The sequence below is a fragment of the Syngnathus floridae genome, chromosome 4 (genome assembly GCF_059516105.1).
Source record: "Syngnathus floridae isolate MCC-2025c chromosome 4, RoL_Sflo_1.0, whole genome shotgun sequence".
Lineage (NCBI taxonomy): Eukaryota > Metazoa > Chordata > Actinopteri > Syngnathiformes > Syngnathidae > Syngnathus > Syngnathus floridae.
In genome coordinates, this window is record NC_142416.1 from 6,514,444 (window position 1) to 6,537,864 (window position 23,421).

At 39.8% G+C, this 23,421-nt stretch overlaps 1 protein-coding gene and 1 long non-coding RNA gene across 2 annotated transcripts; one reads left to right on the plus strand and one right to left on the minus strand.

Annotated features, from left to right (window-relative positions):
* Positions 1-1,624: 1,624 nt before the first annotated feature.
* LOC148398642 (ribosomal protein S6 kinase beta-2-like) lies at positions 1,625-22,660 on the plus strand. The gene is made up of 16 exons (XM_088373543.1): positions 1,625-1,833; positions 2,234-2,294; positions 2,916-2,953; positions 4,014-4,128; positions 5,007-5,075; positions 5,165-5,312; positions 6,007-6,064; positions 6,374-6,474; positions 6,787-6,877; positions 11,024-11,114; positions 12,006-12,113; positions 12,752-12,814; positions 13,307-13,384; positions 13,516-13,623; positions 16,683-16,795; positions 21,385-22,660. Exons 2-16 carry the CDS (start codon positions 2,241-2,243, stop codon positions 21,560-21,562), a joined length of 1,413 nt encoding a protein of 470 aa, XP_088229669.1. The 5' UTR covers positions 1,625-1,833; positions 2,234-2,240; the 3' UTR covers positions 21,563-22,660.
* On the minus strand, positions 17,252-21,038 carry LOC148398643 (uncharacterized). The gene is made up of 2 exons (XR_015857995.1): positions 20,900-21,038; positions 17,252-18,833 (listed from the first exon to the last, which is right to left on the minus strand). It is a non-coding gene; the product is annotated as an uncharacterized LOC148398643 (long non-coding RNA).
* Positions 22,661-23,421: the final 761 nt, after the last annotated feature.

Sequence of the window (23,421 nt, forward strand, 5' to 3'; positions counted from 1 at the left end):
ATTAAAATAAAATGGTAAATATTGATAGGGACTATCTTGTATTCCCAAATATTGGTTGTGATACGTCCCTACCATCCCCATATAAACCTACGCACATGTATTTGTTAAATGGTTGCTTATTTACTGTAAAGAAGTGTTTCCTGAGAAAAAGGCCACTGTACAATTGGGGGTAGGTCTGGATAATAATAATAATAATAATAATAATAATAATATGTGAAAAGTAGTCACCCTCTCATTTTTGACATACATAAATTTTTTTATGTATCAATAAATGTATATTAAACCATATATGCATATGTTATCATTAGAACATAAAATAATAGTTTCAAACATGTAAATACTATATTAATGGTATAAATGACATCCAGAAAATAATGTATAAATGATATAAATATAAATATGATACGTGTTTGTGTGTGTAACATGTAGATGTAGCTAAAGTATACATACTGTAAATATGTTTTTAGAACTCTTTTATTATTATAACAATTTTTGTATAACAAGGCACAATACTGTAAATATGTTTTTAGAACTCTTATTATAACTTTTATTTTTACTTTTTTATAACAAAGTACAAGTGTATGTACTGCAAATGTGTGGGCACTCCCTGCCTTCTGCTGGCGTGTGGGCAACTTTCGTGCCATAATTCCTCAATTTAGAAGTTTTATTTTTAATTTTTGTTTTTTTTGGTTAGGTGGCTCGGTGGAACACTGGGTAGCACGTCCGCCTCCCAGTTAGGAAGGTGCGGGTTCGATTCCACCTCTGGCCCTCCCTGTGTGGAGTTTGCATGTTCTCCCCGGGCCTGCGTGGGTTTTCTTCGGGCACTCCGGTTTCCTCCTACATCCCAAGAACATGCTTGGTAGGCCGATTGAGCACTCCAAATTGTCCCTAGATGCGAGTGCGAAAGGTTGTTTGTCTCTGTGTGCCTTGCAATTGGCTGGCAACTGGTTCAGAGTGTCCCCTGCCTACTACCCGATGACGGCTGGGATAGGCTCCACCACGCCCCCGACCCCCGTGGGGGCTAAGCGGTACAGAAAATGGATGGATGGATTTTTTTTTTTTTTTTAATTTAGAAAAAAATTCGCGATGTACTGAAACCGCGTGAAATGAACCGCGATGTAGTGAGGGATTACTGTACTCCCTTGAGCGCGCGCACGCGCGCGCGCACGCACACACACACACACACACACACACACACACACACACACACACACACACACACACACACACACACACACACACACACACACACACACACCACAAACTGTTGTTTTCATATATTGCTGTTTTGTTTGTTAGATCGGGATGCTCAATAAACTTATGAAATGAAACAGGTTTTCACCAATAATTTCTGCGGCCGACTTCGAAAGCCAAAATAACACCAGCGAACGTTTATAAAATACAGCTTTTAGCATTATTTGGCATTCAGTTAATATGGAATGGAAATCGATTGGGCCAATTTCTTTTATAATACTCGATTTTGACAGTGCTTCCTTTTCAATACTGAAAAAATACGTATAAACGCCAGGAAGTACGCTGCACGTACTTGTACTGACGTAGGACGTAATGGCCTACTCTCCGCCAATAAACACAAAGGAAAAGAGAAGCCCGATGACGTTTATAATGACGCCGCAATAACAGCATCAGGAAGCCTGCACGAGGAGTGCTAAACTTGGGTCTCAAGTGGAGTTAAAAACAATTGAAGAGTATCTGAAAATATTACAGAAGAAGGCCCAAATCGGAAACGCCGTTTTTAAATAAAAGTAATTTGGATTATACATCACAGTTTTCCAGCGTGAGCTAAGAAAGCTCCGGATGTAAGAGAGCTGTCAGGTGAGCTAGTTAACTCTACGTTAGCTATATGTCAACACAACTGTCATCCTCAGTGACAACACCGTAAACGGTAGTTCAGACGTTGGTCGGTAAGAAATAGCAACTCGACAAGCTTTTACATAAACATGAAAGCCCCCTCACATGGTTGCCACTTGACTTGCTTTACTCGTGACTGTCCTAATTCAACACATATTAGCTAGATTAAGTGTTCAAACGCACTACGCGTGTTTTTGGGTGCTTTATCATTTATCAAAACAAATGCTGACTGAACTATTCGAAGGTTGGCTTCACAATACTTTCATTGGTTTACTAAACGACACAGGCCAATTTTTCCTGTACACCTGCCAGCATATTATGTTGTACATCAAGTTAATACACTACATTGCCTGACTCGTGTCAGTTTCAGAATGGCCGGAGTGTTCGATATAGACTTGGAGACTGAGGATCTCAGTGAATCAGAGGTATGTCTTAAGCCCTTTTACCTAGATTACTTCTCTATAGTCAATGTTACAATGCTGGTTTTTGTAACTATACTTTATTGTTCAAAAGTCTTAAGCATTGTTCATCGTTGTTTGGCTTTTAAAACAACTTATCGCACACAAATTAATACAAAACCGATGTTCCTTAAAGTTTGCAACGAAATACTGCATGGACCAACAACCATGACTCAATAAAGTGCGATTAGATCTATTGGAATCGTCCAACCCTTAGACTCAGATTGGTACTTTTCTTTCTTACTTTTACTTGCCTTTTCTTTTCTTTTCTTTATCCTCCATTAACTGGAAGTAGCTAGCTAGTTAAAAGAAAACAAACAAAAACAAAACAAATGGATGGACAAACCCAAACACAAAGTTATATGAATTGTTTTATTTTTTGTCCTTTATTTGTTTTCTTTGTTTTTTGTTTGTTAGCAAGTTGAGCCTTGGTGGAGGTTGGCGTGCTACCATGCGGCTGCAGTTTATTCATTTTGACATGCCTGAAACAACAAATACAATGTTGACCCAAGACTTTGCACATTCAGTTACATAATAATGTACTTGCATTACTTTTAACTATTTGGGCTTGTTGTTCCCCATCCTTAGGATGATGTTTGTGATGGCACCGTAACTGAACCGGACAAGTGAGTTCAATTCATCATTATACTGAAAAGGGAAGTCAAGTCAATAATATGTTCGATGTGGCACCGCTAGTCTCATGTATGTATAGTATGATTAATATTAATCTGATCTCTGAGTTCGGTCATCTGACGTTCACAAGTTGATCCCTGATTGGTCGTTACCACATGAGAAACTGTGATGTAATTTTCAGTTAGCGCAGATTGGCAAAACGACTTGAGATGGATAAAAACATTGGATTTGACAGGTGAATTCATGTTCCTCACGCTATATAGTCAAACCTCGGTTTTCGGCCACAATCCGTTCCAGAAGGCGGTTCGAGAAGTGAATCGTTCGAATTCCGAATCTATTTTTCCCATTATGAATAATGGTAAAAAATCTAATCCGTTCCAAGACAAAAAACCGCCTTTTTTAAGCATTTTTTCATTTGCACATTTTTGTCCGATTGAGCAACTGCAGTGCACCTCCGAACGCGCAACCGTAGCGTGCCGCCGACCGTGCAACTGCACCGCGCTGTTCGCATTATTGTGACAAAGCCGTCACTGAAATGTAGAAAATATTTTTAAAGTCCTGATGTACTTTCCAAAATTTTAGTTGACCTCAGTGCGCAGGGAACTTAATTTGGTCCGATTGCGCAACCGCAGCGTGCCGGGCGCTCACTGTCGCATTGTGAGCACAGTGAGCGCCCACAATGCGACAATGTGGGCGCTCACTGCGCCCACACTGTTGCATTGTGGGCGCTCACTGCGCCCAGTGAGCGCCCACACTGTCGCTGTTGCATTGTGGGCGACAGGTTTTTTTTTTTTCTAAAAGTCCCCCCCCACACACACACATACTGAATAAAGGCACTTAGATTAAAGGTTGGATATTTCTTTCATCTATTTTTCTTTAATCATTTAGGGGAATTTTTTATTAGAAGCTGAAAACATCTTAACCAAGGCTGTTACCTGTATTAAGACAAATCAGTTAATTTTTAACTCAAGGGCTCTGAGCAATGTAAGGTAATTAGCACAAAATGCCTAATGTACTCAAATGTGTTGTTTCTTATTTGGTTGTTTAATCCAGTGTGCAAAAAGAAGAGGTGGAGCTGACCAGTGAATCTGTTAATAGAGATTGTGAGAGAGTTGGACCAGATTTCTTTGAGCTTCTCACTGTGCTTGGAAAAGGAGCCTATGGCAAGGTGCATTTTGTGTGTGTGTGTGTGTGTGTGTGTGTGTGTGTGTGTGTGTGTGTGTGTGCGTGCGTGCGTGCGTGCGTGCGCGCGTGCGTGTGTGCGTGTGTGTGTGTGTAAGAGAAATAGTGTGTGCGCAATTTGAATATCAACTCTGCGTCTAAATATAGGACAATTTTTTCCCAAAAATTGTACGTTGGCAGTGGTTTTGTGTACTGCACAAATGAGCCAAGGTACTTGTACCACACTAAAAAAATACTACAGTAAAGATGTCAGACAAACTAATTAAATGTAAAAAATCACTCAAGTACATATTCAGTGCCAAAATCAAGTTGTGTCCTATGATAGCTTTCTTTTCTTGCCCCATTGGGAGGGTCTGATATGGGTCTGATGCAATGGCCCTTTATAAAAGAGATACTAATTTAGCAATTTTCAACCCAGCAGGGACTGAGCAAGCTCGACGCCGCTGCTGCCGCGGCCCTTGCTTCCTCATTCCCCTTGAAATGTCCCCAAAATCCAAACCACCCGTGCAGTAGACAGCACTGTCTATGACTAACTCTTACCACATTTTTTCTTTTCAAATATCACAACAGCCTCGTATTTGAACAGGGCGATGTGCACTTTTTAGATACACGAAAAAAGGTTCAAAGGTAGCTCGAACATACCGGTAGCCCAAAATTTGTTTGTTGTTTGTCTCAAAGAGAGGTTTAGAACTAAAATGTTTTGTGTCCCTCCGGTGTTTTATTTCCATTTCCAACCATATCTCAATCGCGAAATTTTTGAGGATCTCAAATCCATAATGAAAATGTCCTTTGGCAGATACAGGTTAGCACACAAATACATTTTCTGTGTTCACGACCTCAAGGCAACATACAATTTCTTTACAGGTTTTCCAGGTGAGGAAAGTTCGAGGTGCCATGTCAAACAAAATATTCGCCATGAAGGTTCTCAGAAAGGTATTTTTGAATACATCCTTTAACCTGTACAACAGAAACAATCCAATTGTGTCCCTAACTATTTGCCTCTCCCATATGTTTGTATTTAGGCCAAAATCGTGTGCAATGCTAAAGACACTGCACATACGCGAGCAGAGAGGGAGATCCTCGAGACAGTGAGACATCCGTTCATCGTGGATCTCTTCTACGCCTTTCAGACTGGTGGTAAACTCTACCTCATACTGGAGTATCTAAGTGGTAAGATACTGAGGGTGCTTGCTTGCTACTTAAGCAATGTACTATATCAAGTCCTTAAAGACAAACCCAGTATGGGCTTCATCAATATAATTCCAACTAGGGATGGTTACCCCTTTTTTGGGTATAGACCGATTTGGTACCAAGCGAGCAAGACCTGATGTGGCCGCCCACCGCCAGCTCACACAAACACAGTATATACCGTGTATTGTAATGAAGACGTGCACTTCCCAGCATTCTTTGATTTGGTTTTGATTTGATTTTTGATGCTGGCTCCCTCTCAGCAGCCTTTGGCAGTCAACCATCAATGAGAATTATTCCCTTTGATTTTTTTGTGTTCTCTTACTCCCCTTCATGGCGGGCCAGAGTATTCTTGAAAAACAACAGTAAGGAATAAATACAAATAAAAATGAATACAATGATAATTTCCTTTGTATTGCTATTTAACTTTTTTCCTTGTGTTGTTCATTGCAAAGAGCATAGCTAGGCATTGTGTCTTGTGTACTTATTGTTTGTACTATTTCTAAAATGTTTTAACCTTGTTTTTATTTCATCCTCTTGTTCTCATTTGTATTAAACTCATGTTTTGTTATTTGTCCTGTCTTGGAGTTGATTGTGTTCAACCTTAGAGGTTATGCAGTCGCTGTACTCTTGAGGACTGGACTGTTATACCTTACCTGCAGTTGTATGTCACCAGGAGGAGAGCTATTCATGCAATTGGAGAAGGAAGGCATCTTCATGGAAGACACTGCTTGGTAAGGATTCTCTAACCTCTTCTAAAAAATGTGAAATTACTATTTTATATCGCGGTATTTTGCTAAAAAGATAAGAACAACACAAAGCAAATCACAGACATTTTCCCTTTATATGTACTATATTATTTTATACTAAATGTCGCAAAAAAAAAAAAAGCAAACCACAATCCATTTAATGGTCAGATGATTTTCAAGGCTTTTGTTTTGTAGGTTACAAGATATACTGTTTGAATATTTGGGGTTACCTAGTACATGTAGCATTTATGTTTATACCGTGATTTTAGTCATTAACAAACTGTGCATTGGCAGTTTCTATCTAGGAGAAATCATATTGGCTCTTGGGCACCTCCACGCTAATGGAATTATTTACAGAGACCTCAAACCTGAGAACGTCATGCTCAATCACCAAGGTAAAATTAAGACGATATATGTTTTGCTCTACAATGCATGCATTAAGAGTTTATTGTATTTGTATGAAATACATTAAAATGCTCTCATGTAAAGTGCTTGTTATTGTGCTTTTTAAAATGTTCTCAATTATCCATCATTATAATGATTTGACTTCGTGGTCTGAAAATATGTCATGCATGTCTGTAGCTTTATTGACATAGTCAAGTTTTATTCATCGTAAGGTCAATTTTTACCACTGACTAATCTTAATTGTAACAGAATTAGTGCCGTTAAAGTGCAAATTTTTCTTTTTTTTCTTATTGTATTTAAAGGACACATCAAGCTAACTGACTTCGGCCTCTGTAAGGAGTCAATTCATTATGGAAGTGTCACACACACATTCTGCGGCACCATTGAGTACATGTGAGTATCGCTCGCTCACTCAGCATACCAGCATATTATTACATTACTTATTTACGTGTTATTATCAGAACATTAAAAACAATCCAAGACACGTCAATTATACTATATCTCGGAATGTAGCAGGGTGACCAAATGCAGCTTGGACCAGGGTATTTTGGAGGAACTCAAAGGACAGACTCGGCAAACTGACATGACTTAACAAAACAACAACTAGACTGACTGACCGGAATGTGAAACAAGAAGACAGCAGGACATTAAGACAGCAGGACATTACGACAGCAGGACATTACGACAGCAAGACAGTACGACAACAACACGCACTGATCTGACTGGGAGTGAGGGGCAGACAGGACTTAAATACAAAACACAAAACACAAGGCAGGTGACCGCGGTTACATTGATTGAGGTGACACAGGAGGGTAGGGGCGACGCGAACAGAAACTATGGCAACCTAGACACATAGCAAAACTGGGGACGAGACGTGACATTTTCACTTTAAACAGTGGTGAAACGGACCTGAACGATCCTATTGGTTTAGGACATCAAAGTGGATATAAAACGTAAAAGATATCAAAGAAACAAAAGACATCAGAGGATAGAGGAAATTGTTGGTGGAACTGGTGCTGCTACAAGTACTCTCCTGTTTGCCAAAAAATGACTTTGCCTGAGTAACAACTTTCTAATATTGAGGAAAATGTTTCTATTTTTGCAGTTTACTTTTAGGTACCTGAAGCATAGGTTTTCCTCAACAATCAAAATATGACTATAAATGAATGTTATCCTTTTTTATGTAATCAAACATTTTTATTTATTAAATTCGCATTGTGAGTAGAAGCAGACTCTATATTACTGTCCAGAAAAGAATGACCTGGGCAATTTCAAACAAAATTTTTTTGAGAACATTATTGTGCAAATTTTGAAAGTCATAATCACATCTCAGGACTGTATTGTGAACAGGCAACTCCTCCCTGGGAGATGTATTCCCTAATGCAGGGGTGTCAAACTAATATTTGGCACGGACTGCAAACCGGTATAACTGTGGAACCATAGAAATATTTAATCACCTCCTCATATTATACCTTTTATACACCTGTATACAACAAATTGATGGATAACTATATTTGAAGTCATAAGTCAAGGTTAACAGTTTTGTTGAAGTTACTGTATAGAGCAGGGGTGGGCAATTAATTTTTACAAGGGGCCACATGAAAAACCTGAGTTATGTCAGAGGGCCACACCAACGATAATTTAAACCTGCTCAACTTCATTCCATTGTAATATGCACTAAATTATTTATTTTAAATAGCTGGAACTGGTAATTAGAAGACTACAATTATTCTGTTTATATTTATAATAGGCTATGTGAAATTGTGGTTTATAAGTCAAATAAAAAAATCATTAATCGGTACAATTTATTCTTCTTTAACTTTTCCTCAAACAGTGAATTACAACACATTTATAGAAACATATCAATGTGTCCTCAACCCGCCTTGTTTACGGTACGTCGGGAGAGTGACACATTCTCAAATGCGCTCTTTTTCTCCGGGCATATCAGTGCAACAGAGTCCAATAAGCACTCCTTAATAAACTCTCCGTCAGTAAACGGCTTACTTTTTCTGGCAAACTTGTCCTGACCGCTGCATCTCTGTGGGTGTGAAGTTTGATAAAAAGTCCTTGTTGGGCTTGCAGTTTTGCTACCAATGCATCAGCCTCTGTTGCGCGCTCTTTATTAGACAGATTTCTGTATTTTTCCTCATGCTTGGTCGTGTAGTGGCGACTCAAATTGTATTCTATAAACACAGCGACCTGTGTGCCACAAACCAGGCACACGGCTTTACCTTTCAGTTCTGTAAAGAAATACTTGGCAGTACATGTCTTGTTGAAAACACGGCACTCCTTGTCAACTTTTCTTTTCTTCGCGTCAGCACACATTTTGAGGGCAGCATTACTTTGCGCTGTTCACCTACACGCACAGCTCACATGCACGCACGCTTCACGGAAGTGCGACGCCTTTCAAAATAAAAGCAGAACAGTTGTATTGCATGTACGACACAGATTTTTTTTATTTATTCAGTTGTAATCAAATGTAATTTATGATTGCGGGCCGGACAGAGACGCACAAAGGGCCTTCAAGTATCGTTATCGCGACGAGATGACAACCATTCATGAGGACGACACTCATCAGAAGCGTAGCTTATTTGCCACCATGGCTGCGGTGGTTACTTTGGTGTCACAACGCAATTTGTTCCACTGCATTAACTAGCCAGCTGTATCATTGCTTGCTAGCTTACGTGACAAAAGTAGCGTTGATGTCATCTAACTTGCCTCAATCTCAACCACGTTTTTATGACGGGCTCTATATTTGAGCTACCATGAAAACTTAAAAACATTTGTGATTCTTAGTTTTGTCATTCAATCAGTTTTAATGAGGTGCACAAATCGAATTTTGACTGTAATTCTCAGTTTTGTTATTCAATCAGTTTTAATGAGGCGCACAAATCAAATTTTGACTCAGTTGTGCATGATGCAATGAGAGATTCTTGTCATTTTACTCATTAACTACTCAGTAGGTTACTTTCATTCAAAGATACATTTTTATGAATACATTGATAAATAAAGAATTTCAGAAGTAGATCCTCATACCTGCATCCAATTTAGCTGAACAGGCCCACATTTGTACATTCAAGTTCCAGTTACTATAATTATTATCGTAACGGCGGTCCCCAACCTTTTTACCACCATGGACCGGTTTATTGTCAGACAATATTTTCACGGACCGGCCTTTAAGGTACGACTGCCATAAAAAACAATGGTATTGTGGGCGCGAAGGAAATGCGACGCAGGAGGTGTGTCGCTAAAGACTTAATTGAACATACCGGTAAAACGAGGAATAGGAAGAACGACAGAAGTGCGTTACCACATAAACACCACATTCCCAACACACCCTTAAATACTTAGTTCCATTGGTGGATTCTGTGTGCGAACACCACAGTATAATATAATAATAAATGTGAATCCACTATGTACTATGCAACTTTGCTAGCAGCATCCTCATAACATCTCGCCAACAACATGACTAATGGGTAACACTTTATTTCAATTTTATTCATAACACTGTCATACGACTGTCATATTCAAGACACGACACCTATCATGAACATGAAAGAATCCTTATGACAGATGTCATTAAGTGTCATTCGGTAAACTATATCACCTTTGATGCAAACTTGACATTGTTTCAAATGTCTTTGTTGTGACAACTTGACATATAAATTATGCCACTTTTAAAGCTAAGTTGACATTATTTAAGATGTCTTTGTCATGACAACTTGACATAAAAAAAACAACAGAAGCGGACCTAATTGTCAAACGTTAAGAAATATTTATCTTTATATCCTAACATGACATGTTACTGTCAACTGTCAGACTGTTATAAACTGATTTGACGGTGTAATTACATTTAATAACATCTTAGTAAAAGGTTCAAGACTTTCCACTTTATTTGAATTGAAGGAAAACAGTTATGAACAAAATTAAAGTGTTATCGAGTAATGTTATGTTCACGTCACCCAGGTGTAAGAGAGAATCCGGTCCATTTTTCAAATTAAAAGATCATTCAGACTCAGATAAGTAAAATGAAAATAATGTAAGTTACTCGTCCGGCCGGGGGTTGGGGACCACTGCTATAGTGTGCAAAAGGGCTGTTCAAACTTGGTCTTCAAGGGCCGCTGTCCTAACTGTTCTCCATGTCTGCCTGCTGCAACACACCTGATTCAAATTGTCAATATCAGTATCAAGCTGATGAGGAGAGAGACATGGAACGTAGGACAGCGGCCCTCCAGGACTGGAGCTGGGCGTGGCTAATGTAGAATGTGTGGATGGCGACCCCAAGTGGACAAAAATGTTACCTGCACATTATATGCACATGATGTGATGATGATTGTTGGTGATTCAGCGCATGTGAGCCTTTAGAGTGAAATAGTAGTCAGCACACACGTCAAGACTTCCATTCAACTTGTTTATACAAAAAAGTCTATAGTGTGTCCTCCCCATTTTGGGGCATGCCATGTATATATTAGAGTGTGCGTAGTTGTGAACAATCACTTGTATGCTGCTTCACTTTCTTTGTCTTACTCTGTGTTGCAGGGCCCCTGAGATCCTTACAAGGTCAGGCCATAACAGAGCAGTAGACTGGTGGAGCCTTGGAGCCCTCATGTATGACATGATGACTGGATCGGTAAGATGGAAACTGTTTTAAAGGGAATCTGAGAACTAGAACGTTACTGACACGGCGGCCTGTTTGTTTCTTGGAGACAAGAAAAACTGTGTCGGCAAATGTCCATTAGTGAACTTTTAGTTCTACTTGCTCAGTAGGGAATGGGTTCTAGGGCTCGAAAATGTTCAGTTTTATTTTCTGCTGCTCCCTCTCACATGAAGTGGAGCCAGATGAGGTGGTTCGGGCATCTAATTAGGCTGGCTCCCGGACACTTCCCTGGTGAGGTGTTCCAGGCATATCCATGAGGAGTAGGTGGAGAGACAATGTCTACTAGGTGACATGGGAATGCCTCTTTACCCCCCCCCCCCCCACACACACACACACTTACATTTTTACATTTCAAATATATAACAGTGCAAGACATTTAGTCACTGATTTTATATATTTTTTAACCCCTTTTTCAGTGCTCTGTATTAGCACAATTACTGTTTACGTTTTGTGTTGGTCTGCGGTCAACACTTTCTCTCTAAAGAAGCAGTCTTTATTTTCTGCTACTAATTCCCCTACTTAGTGATCATATTAAATGACAAATAATGACGCTTTCACGTGTATAGCGCTTTTCTACCTTTGTTATTCAAAGCACTGTGAGCTCATTTACCCACCTTATTACTCATGTAACACCTTGATTCATGTCTCCATTCATTGTACAGTATGTATGCGTGACTATCAAATCTACAACACTGTACCTCTATAAATGTGATAGACCAACTTGTATAGTTTTTGTGATTTGTGATTGTTTATTTGCTGTTAATATATTAGCTTGCAAAGCACCAACTTCTATTCATTGATTAAGACAGGTTGGAAAAGGTTTTTGCCTTTAATAACTGATACGTCAACATGTACTTCTCTCAGCCTCCATTCACAGCGGAGAACAGAAAAAAGACCATTGATAAAATTTTGAAATGCAAACTTAATCTACCTCCGTATCTGACCATAGATGCCAAGGACCTCATCAAGAAGGTCAGTAACACTAACACAGATAAATATGCAACATTGGTTGTTATGAGCTGTTTTTATGGAATAATGCACGCACGCACGCACGCACGCACGCACGCACGCACGCACGCACGCACACACACACACACACACACAGCGGGAGACACTTTTAACAACGGTTAAGATGCTTTATAGCTTCTAATGGATTTTGTTTCTTTTCAAACTTTTTATTCAAGTGCATTAAGTGGGGAAAAACACAGTTAAACGTAATTTCTTTTTTTTTTTTTACGTCAAATTGTGTGGCTTTTAACACCCTACTCTGTGCCTCGTTGCCAACAAAACGGTACTGAATCATCTACGTTTCACGAAATGGGCGAATACAGAAAGCGGCATCTGAGACCACCCCTTGTTGCGTAATCTCTCAAAATCATCCAGCGACCAGAGTCCTCTCCTCTGCACTCTCCTTTTTATGCACTCTCCTTTTTATGCAGTGAGATTGAGGTCTGTTGACTGCGATGGCCAAGGGAAGCTTGTTATTCTGTGTTTGATGAACCATTCCTTAATTTGTGCAGCATTTGTACTGGGTTGAGTTTAAACATAACCAAAATATAGTGGGTTTTTTTATGCCTCATTGAATCTGATTAGTCTTTTTCTGTTTCCAGCTGTTGAAGAAGAATCCCGCACAAAGACTTGGCTCCAGTAAAGCAGACTGTGATGATATCAAAGTAAGTGGCATTTCTACACCTACAAAGCGCAGAGGTTTGAAAGATGTTGTATGTCAGGGTCCACATAGCTTATTGTAGGATGGACCAGTAAAATCGGCAAACAACAATCAGTTGTTTTTCATTTTGACACATTAGGATAATTATTCAGCTGTCTTTACAAAATCTTGTGAACAACCTCAGATTTCTTAAAGTGGCATCTCACGGCATACGAACAGAGTATTTTTTCGTCAAGATGCTGACACCGTCACAGGGCTCTTGAAACCACCCCATGCGACCACAGCGTCTTATGTATTGTACAGCCTTTGACCAGCCATTGAGAGGATGACAAGGAGGTGGTTGATCAGCAATCTCTAATGACACATTTTGGCCATAATCATGTCAACAAACTTTGCTTTAAGGCTGGATGAATATCGCAGCCAATACAAACATGGAAGATGTCAATGAGCTAATGTCTTTTAGTGGAATGTAAACATGCTTATGTACCCCTTCCAGAGACATCCATTCTTCAAGCACATCAAGTGGGATGACCTTCTAAATAAGAGAGTTGAGCCACCATACAAGCCACAGCTGGTAAAACATTTGAAACATTTGACATTTAGCTGCTGTTATGTCTCATTGACTACAAATTCTTCATCCAGTAATTCCCTCTTAACACTTCTTTTCTCTAATGGGATTGTTTGAACATTTCTTTGTCTATGTAGCAGTCCGATGAAGATATAAGCCAGTTTGACACCAGGTTTACCAGACAGACACCAGTGGACAGTCCAGACGATTCCTCACTCAGCCAAAGCGGAGAGCTCACCTTTGCTGTGAGTGGAGTTGTTAAAAAAAAAAAAAAAAAAAAAGACCTACCGTATTTGCCGGTGTACAGGTCGACTCGGTGTATAAGTCGACCCCCTAAAATTCGACGGAAATTTACGATTTTATGATATATCCTTTGTATAAGTCGAGCTCAATTGTTGCATTATATTAAACTTCAAAATTCAATATGCGAAATTTATTGACGAAATGTGTTCAAATTCCGGGAGGCCGTGCGCATGCGGCTGTTTATAAGCACCGCGGAGGAGATCGCGGCCGGCGAGCTCGCGCACGCCGCCCGGCACCAACGGGAGGCCGGAAATAGCTCCAAGCCGAGCGGATCGGCACTTTATAAGCACCGCGGAGGAGATCGCGGCGCCTCATTGGACTTCCGGCGAGCTCGCGCACCCGCCCGGCACATCCGGGAGGCCGTGCGCACGAGCCAAGTGGCCGAAAATAGCCCCCGCCGAGCGGATCGGCTGTTTATAAGCACCGCGGAGGTGGTCGCGGCGCCTCATTCGACTTCCAGCGGCCGGCGAGCTCGCGCACCCGCCCGGCACATCCGGGAGGCCGTGCGCACGAGCCAAGTGGCCGAAAATAGCCCCCGCCGAGCGGATCGGCTGTTTATAAGCACCGCGGAGGTGGTCGCGGCGCCTCATTCGACTTCCAGCGGCCGGCGAGCTCGCGCACCCGCCCGGCACATCCGGGAGGCCGTGCGCACGAGCCAAGTGGCCGAAAATAGCCCCCGCCGAGCGGATCGGCTGTTTATAAGCACCGCGGAGGTGGTCGCGGCGCCTCATTCGACTTCCAGCGGCCGGCGAGCTCGCGCACCCGCCCGGCACATCCGGGAGGCCGTGCGCACGAGCCAAGTGGCCGGAAATAGCCCCCGCCGAGCGGATCGGCTGTTTATAAGCACCGCGGAGGTGGTCGCGGCGCCTCATTCGACCTCCAGCGGCCGGCGAGCTCCCGCACCCGCCCGGCACATCCGGGAGGCCGTGCGCACGAGCCAAGTGGCCGAAAATAGCCCCCGCCGAGCGGATCGGCTGTTTATAAGCACCGCGGAGGTGGTCGCGGCGCCTCATTCGACTTCCAGCGGGCCGCGCACTCGCACACGCCGCCCGGTTCAAATTTTCTAAGTGCAACGCACAATGAGATGCATGAGAAACGGCCTTGGTTACCATCACATTTGAAGCGATGAATACGAAGTTAAATTTTATGACTCGGTGTATAAGTCGAGGTCGATTTTTTTCGGTCGATTTTGGATCGAAAAAGGTCGACCAATACACCGGCAAATACGGTAAAAAGTTTTTTCCTTGCATTTTAGTCAATCAATTTAAAACAATGTTTTCAGCCTCTTACTGTTTGTTAATTTCAGGATCTTTACTCCTTTCACTTTCCTTAAGCAGGTAGAATGCATGTTATGCTGTGTATGAAGTTAGTAAATTGAAATGGGCAGGTCTAAAACCTCCCATGTCTTTCCTCTGATGAACTCCTTTGTTGGTTTGATATTGTGTTTTGCATCATTATTTTTGTTGCATTTTGGTTCCCCCAATCAGTCTGTTTGTATCAGACTGTTCCTGTCGACATCCGAGTTCACTTTGCTGACATGTTAGATTGATAAAGATTATTGTGCCCACTACGGAAGTGACCATGTAAGAAGTCCAAGCCCTGACATTACATCATCAACATTACATGTTTGTAGTGTTTGAAATCATGAGTCAATATTTTCTTGTTGCTTTATTCTAGTTTAAAATACATAAAATAAATTGTCACATCAGTCCATAAAACTTTCTCCCAAGATTTTTTAAATACTTGTTGGGAGATCTTTTTTGCTCATGTCATATGCATCTTCTGCCAATTATGCAAACAGTAGGCTTTGACAACACAACTTAGTCACATGAAAACTTTATGGGTTAAAAAATGCTAAGCGGTTCAGATAATGGATGCATGCAATTAAATACTTGAGGGGAAAAAGGCTGCAGTATTTTGCTTTTAGAGCCAGTTTGATGTCAAAACCCAAAGCCTTTCAGTTCACAGCAAGAAAGGACTTCTACTCAATTGCCCAATACTTTTGAACTATAGTGTACATATTTTTCCTCAGAGAGAAATGTCAAAAGTTGATTTATTTATTTACGACACCTGAACCTGGATTTTACATGAAATGTGGTTCCATATTTTGGTAATCGCGTTAACCCCGAAAGCGCGTTATTTAGAAAGTCTAAAGATAGGAAAGAAACACTAAAAAATTATTATTTTTTTTTTACATCTAACGCAGGGGTCACCAACCTTTCTTAAACCGAGGGCTACTTCCTGGGTACTGATTAAGGCAAAGGGTTACCAGTTTGACACACACTTCTGAAATAGTCAAGTTTCTCAACTTAGCTTTAACTATGTGCTATTATTGTCTTTTTCAGTTCACAGTGTGTTTTAAACAAGAAGAGCAAAAATAAAATAAATAGGTGAAGCTCACTGATAAGTGCCGCTATTTTGAGCTAATTTTAGAACAGCCCTGCAGGCGACTCACGCGGTCCTCGTGGACGACCTGATGCCCGTGGGCACCGTGTTGGTGACCCCACGTATACTTGCCAATCGAGGTAGCGATAATGTAGGGACGTTCTGTCCTATTAGCATAAGCAGTCATAAAGATCAAACAGCCCTTACCATTCGCCGTCTCTGTGGTCGCACAACAGAGTGCTCTTCTGGCAACTTATCATCAAACCCCTTTAAATTAGTCACGGAAATTAAATCACTAGCGCTAAGGTTTACACATTGTTTTCCAAATGTTTCAAGGTTAGTGCTCACAGTTCAAAAGAAAATGTATTTAGGACGAAAGAAATTGGTGTACATGACTAAACCGTGTTAGAAAGTCGCATAGAATCCAAGCGTGTTCTATTGAGGTTTAGGTGTAAATTGCTTATTGCACACATCACAGGGTTGTGATGCAGTAACTGGCAAAGGGTTGTGATAAAGTAACTGGCATAGGGTTGTAATATTTTCCCACCAAGACTTGCGTTGTAATTTCCATGATAACAGTTGTGGTTGATGTGAAAATGTCCTTCATTTCCATCAGGGTTTCACCTATGTGGCTCCTTCAGTCCTGGACAGTTTAAAAGAAGGTTTCTCCTTTGAACCCCGAATGCGGCCTGCTCGCCGACACAACAGTAGTCCACGCACACCTAACAGGTAACACATATTAGGCTACCTGCAACTTTCCCACCAAACCTTTTTAAATAAGATGTGGCTTTTTTGTGAATTGGCCCGATCTTACAAGCGTTACCTTGTCGTCTTGTCTCATACTCATGCCAAAAACGCTCTGTATGCATTTTCTTTCTTGTGGTAAATATAAGGCCAAAAAAACTTGAAATCTGGCAAAGAAACTTTGGGCTTATTTGCCGATTGAGGGGGTCTCCCTATTTTTCACAACTCAAAATTGGCAAGTGTGTTCTACACATTCGAGAGTCTTTATTACTCTAAACCAGGGATGCTTAAATACACATCTTAACATGCCACTAAGAAATGTTGCAATGACTCAAGGTCAATTTATTGAGTTTGTTCATGCGACAGTACTGTAATAATACTCAAAACAAATTGTTGGGTGCGGGGTCTAACAAATAAAACCACTACTATAGTAAATAATCATTCATATTAATTAATTGATTTATTTCAATTGGGACAATGCACATCAATGAACATCAGTATAAAAACAAATGTAAATATGCAAGATTATAGCTAATTACCTAGTTTTCATCCGTAGTCCCCAGGCAAGCCAATACATAAGAAAATATACATATAAATATATAAATGCATATGAATAAATAGGAAAGAAAATATAACATGCAATATTTGTAAGTAACACAAGGGAAATGTAAGGAGTCTAGCGGTCACATGACCTGTTTGTTTTCAGCCATAGTTGACCTCTTAACGGTGATCAGTGTAGGGATCTCCTGGATATGCAGAGGAAGACTGTTCCAGATGTCAGTGGCTCTCACAGAGAGTGTTTGACCTCAAAATCTCTTCTGGAGGCCCTGGTTCTCAGGCAAATTTAAGTTATACGTTTGGACAAGGTAGACACTGGAGGACAGGCTAGTCAATGTAGCGCTTTATAAATGAAGCATACATACTTAAAATTTTCAAAATGTAAACATTTTTTCTCATTCAAAATATTACATACATGAAAAGTATTAGATTTTTGGTAAAACACTTTAAGAGATTTTTTGTACAGCGATTCAATTAATTTCAAATTGTCTTTAGAACAAGGACAGGCAATGTAGCGCTATATAAATGAAGCATACATACTTACAATTTTCAAAAATTTTCCAAATGTAAACATTGTGCTCGTTCAAAATATTACATACATGAAAAGACTTAGGTTTAAGGTAAAAATCTTTAAGAGATTTTTTTGTACAGTGATCCAATTAATTTCAAATTGGTTGCTGTGGTGTGGGACCAACTTGTGATGCAGTATTCAATATGATGAAAGAAATCATTGAATGGAGAACCATTCTGGCAATACCAGGTGTAAAAACAATACCTAATTTGTTTAAAATTTACACGGTTAAATTTGACAGTATTGCCAAGTCTTTTAATATGATTTTTGAAGGACAGAGTGGAATTAAGTAACACGCCGAGTTATTTGAATTCTGTGACATGTTGTAATTCTTTCCCTCTTAGGAATACTCTGCAGTAGCAGCGCACGTTTCTTTGAAAACATTATTTAAGACAAATAACTGCTTCAGTGAATATGGTCCAAACAGTCACTGTTTTATCATCTAGCCTACCTCCATTGCAGTTTCCAGCTCCTCTGTTTTTTTTCCCCCTCTTTTGTTTTCCTCATTCATCAACTACTTCCATGTACTCTGCCTCCTTTCCTCACTTATCGGTACATTTCCATTTCTTTCTTTAATCACCCTACCCAGCTGCAAATCCTTCCCAGCATGGTCCTACTGCCTTGCCAATCTGTACGACTTTTATCCTTTCCTTAGGTCCACCCCCTTGAACTCATTACACACTTTTGTTTGGCAACCACCTCCCCTCTTCACCTCCATATGCTTGTAATCCTATCTGGTTTAGGTTTCCTCCCAACCTATTTTTTTGTCCAAATCCTGCCCTCCAAATATGTTGAATATCCGAAGACAGTAAGCTCAACCACTTTCACTCATCAAGACTCTGAAGGCCAGGTTGAAGGTTGACTCCAGGTTCAATAAAAAGGGAAAGGGTGAAACTGGGAGAATACAAACCACATTGTATAATCAGTCATACAAACGAAATGAATTACCGTAATTTCCGGACTATAAGTCGCGTTTTTTTCATAGTTTGGGTGGGGGGGCGACTTATACTCAGGAGCGACTTATATATGTTTTTTTTTCACAAATTTTTACTTGATCATTAAGACATCACTTACAAGTATAGTTGACCACTTCCCATGTTATTTTTAGTATAGTTGATCACTTCACATGCTTTTATATCTTTATCTTGAACATATTCAAAACATAAAAAATAGAGAAAACATCAAATAAAGCAATTAACACTTTAAAGCACCATATCCAGGTCCACTGTCTGCTGTATTTACACTTGCTCCATTTTTGCTCCTCTTATATCATTATTTGTTTATTTATCATTTATTCAACACTCTTATTTATTCATTGTTTGTGCCTTCTTGGTTTTTTTTGTGTTGCTTGTATGCATATGTGTACTATCTCACCGAGGGATAGTGGGAACGTAATTTCAATCTCTTTGTGTGTCTTAGTATTTAAAAAAAAAAAATCAACGATAAAGCAGACTTTGACTTTGATAAAACAACCCAAAAAAATTATATTTTCAGACGAAACTGGATGAGGGCGCTCTAAATTTCACCGTTGGCCGTGACTCATCAACTGGGTAGGCTTAAGAAAAATGGCACCAAAAAGAAACTCATATTTTGCAGGTTACAAACTTCAAGTTGTAAAATATGCAGCTGAAAACAGTAATCGAGCAGCAGAAAGAAAGTTTGGAGAACCAATGGATTACTATTTCAAGTGACGTCAGTAGCGCGGCGCGGCGGTTGTTTACATACAAACGTGCCCACATAAGGACTACCGGCATCATTAGCGGTGATCATTTCTAAGTGACACGGAGGACCAAGAGTTTGAAGGAATTAAGGATTTGGAGTGACATAGAAGGTTTGAAAAACTCATATAGTTAATATAGTTTATATAATATAGTTTTATATATTAGTTATATAAATAACTATAGTAATAGTAATATATATTATATATTATATAATATATATATTATTATTATATAATATAGTTTATCTATCGTTATATGAGCCTGTGGAATATTTTGAAGTGCAAGCGCCCTCAGCCGTGCGCACCCATTGTTGACAAAGAACGATCGATGGATTTAATGAATTGGAGTGACACCGATGGTTTTATAAACATGTTATTCATGTAATAGTTGTCCTTAATCACTCTATATGTTACATCAGGCCCGTTCTCAGCTCTTTGTGTTTGTCACGTTAGCATACCCATCGTTTAGCCTGTTGTTGCTATTTAATGAATTGGAGTGACACCGATGGTTTTATAAACATGTTATTCATGTAATAGTTGTCCTTAATCACTCTATATGTTACGTCAGGCCCGTTCTCAGCTCTTTGTTTGAGTTTGTCACGTTAGCATACCTATCGTTTAGCCTGTTGTTGCTATTTAATGAATTGGAGTGACACCGATGGTTTTATAAACATGTTATTCATGTAATAGTTGTCCTTAATCACTCTATATGTTACGTCAGGCCCGTTGTCAGCTCTTTGTTTGAGTTTGTCACGTTAGCATACCTATCGTTTAGCCTGTTGTTGCTATTTAATGAATTGGAGTGACACCGATGGTTTTATAAACATGTTATTCATGTAATAGTTGTCCTTAATCACTCTATATGTTACGTCAGGCCCATTCTCAGCTCTTAGTTTGTGTTTGTCACGTTAGCATACCTATCGTTTAGCCTGTTGTTGCTATCGTTTAGCCTGTTGTTGCTCGTTCATGACTGTTTTTGGTGTGGAATTTTGTCGAATAAATTGCCCCCAAAATGCGACTTATACTCCGGAGCGACTTATATATGTTTTTTTCACTTTTTGGGGCATTTTATGGCTGGTGCGACTTATACTCCGGAGCGACTTATAGTCCGGAAAATACGGTAAATCGATATGAAATCTCAATCATGCTTTTATCCTATCGTTTAACATCACAGAAAACTATGATTTCAAGACTCAAAAGATCTATTTCGATCCATAATAACTTAAACAAAGATACATACCAACGATGTCTTGTATAACACAAAATGTAGGTAGTAGTTTTGCCGAACTGCAGGAGAGAATAGAACAAGCAGCGTTCTCTTTCAACACTGTGCTGAAACATGCGCTTACTTCCTGATTCTAGTCATGTGACCTACTCTATCTTAACACTGATCACAGACTACAAAGACATGAAAGACATGACAGTACGCATTCGTGAAACTCCCCCTTCTACTACCAAGTCTCTTCATCGTCTTCAGGTTCTATAGTCCCTATAACCGTATATAAGACGGTAATTATTTTCACGTTGTCAAGAATACTGGTGTGTTGTTATTTAGCTCATCAGCACTAAGATATCAGTTGTGTCAAACCACATAAGCTGTTTGTTATACATAATCTGTTACATGTACGGGATACACGATAATAATAACATTGCAGTTTAACTCTGTCATTAGCTTTATTTCCATTCTTTATTTTTAAAATTTTGTTTGTTTCATTTTCTTTAAAGTCCTCTGAAATTTTCCCCTGCTGGGCCCTTCAAGTCAAATATTGATGGAGAGCCAGGACCTTTTTCTCCCAAGTCTTCGTCAGTATCTTCATCCCCTGTGCCAAAGGAGAACGGATCTGCCAGTATGCCTATCAAGACCCCTGCCAGGAACAATAAGGTGAAGGGACACCACAGATGAGGAGGGGCTTAAGCATGCTTGCACTGCCAGCCCTGGTCAGGTAAACCTTTTCAGTTATTTAAACGGCGGGAGTACAAAGTGATGTTTGTGGTTTTTTTGGGGGGGGCTTCTTTGTTCATTCATGGCATGTTAAGTACAAATTGCTTTCATTCCACACTTGCCGTAGTGGATGAATTTTCAATGCTTCTTTCTGAATGCATCCTAAAATTAGGAACAATGATATTTATTGTACCACGGGAATGACGACCATTAAACATCAAGTACGCGCCTAAATGGTCAGTAAACTGACTGATTGGCAACAGTTTGACTTTTAGAAACTTTTTGGTTTTTAGATAGTCGACCAAAAGTCATACCAAACTTGTAACAGGTTGACAGTAATTAGTAAATGGAAATGTCATGCAAAGTTGTTTCCAGTATATACATGCAAAATAAGACAGTCACATGTGAAACCTTTTTTTTTTTTTTTTTTTTTTTTGTTTTTACTGCATAACCTGATTACATATCAGAACAAGGATAGATATGGATCATCAAAAAAACCCCAACATTTTTATTAAAAATATAACCAGTTATCCCTGGTACCGGTTTTGAAGTGCCCTCAAGATGAATGCAACAATTTAATACGAGAATGATTAGACAATAAAGAGACTTGTACATTAAATGCACAATAACCAATTGTGTAACCAGCAACGTTAGTGCACTTCAAGCCGAGGTATTTTTATTCCTGGCTCTGATCAGTGATTTGTTTTGCTTTGTTTTGTTTTGTTTTGTTTTGTTTTGTTTTGTTTTGTTTTAAATGATTTCCCCACACATTTGCTCCTGTGTCATAATTATAGCACAGAAATTTGGTGTAGATTGTGTTCAAATATTTTATTTGTCTATATTAAGTTAAGGAATTATATATTATGGTGCTGCTAGTGTATAGTGTGCAATTCTTTAGTCAATATGCACTGTACAGAACACTTGTGGAAATTCATTACAATTGCAATAATAATATTTCAACTAATATTGAGTGGATTTACGGATGATTTGGTGGATTGGTGAATTATATTGTTATATCACTGTCATACCACTGACAAGTAAATAAAAGTAATGCTACAATTTGTTATCTCTTATTTATTTCCTGACTTTTGTTCTGTGAAGAATCCAGAAAGGGTTAATTGCTTGTGCTTACTGGAAAACAATACATTTTTACGTTTAGGCCCTCCTGCAATCGTCACACTTTTTTTGTTACAAACTGACCCCGCCACCCCCATCAGAGAAGGGAAAAGTTATGTGAAACAACTATACCTTACCAATTTACAACAAATAGTAATGTGCCTACAATGTCTTAGACCATAATAGATAAGACAACAAAAGAGTGCCATACAATGGTGTCACTCATCCCACGTTGTCCTGCGTCAAATGCAAACAACGTCATTTTGACAGGGTAGAAAACCAATTTGTGGAAATGCTATATTGGTCGACAATGGTGGACAGTTCTTGTGCACCAAGGGATGCTACAACAACAAGGAGTGAGCATTTTACAGGCTACCAATTGAGGAACCAAGGCATAGGCATTGGGGCCGGCTGCTCTTCCCGCCTGCAGTTCGCTCTCCACCGAGCGAGCGCGCCATTGCTGACCATTCACCATCAGATGTGCCCGCTTGATAGCAAGACAAGATGCCACGTGTTGGCATCCCAGACGGCTTCCGCCTGCTTGTGGTGGTGCACTGCTCCGATTGGAAGGACTCACCTTTGTGGTTCGCACCATCTGCAGTCATATGATGGCCTGTCAGCATGACTGCGTAAACATGCATCAGTCTCATGATGTCCAAAGTCTGTGATTGTTTTGCGGATACCACAAAGATATGTTTGATAAA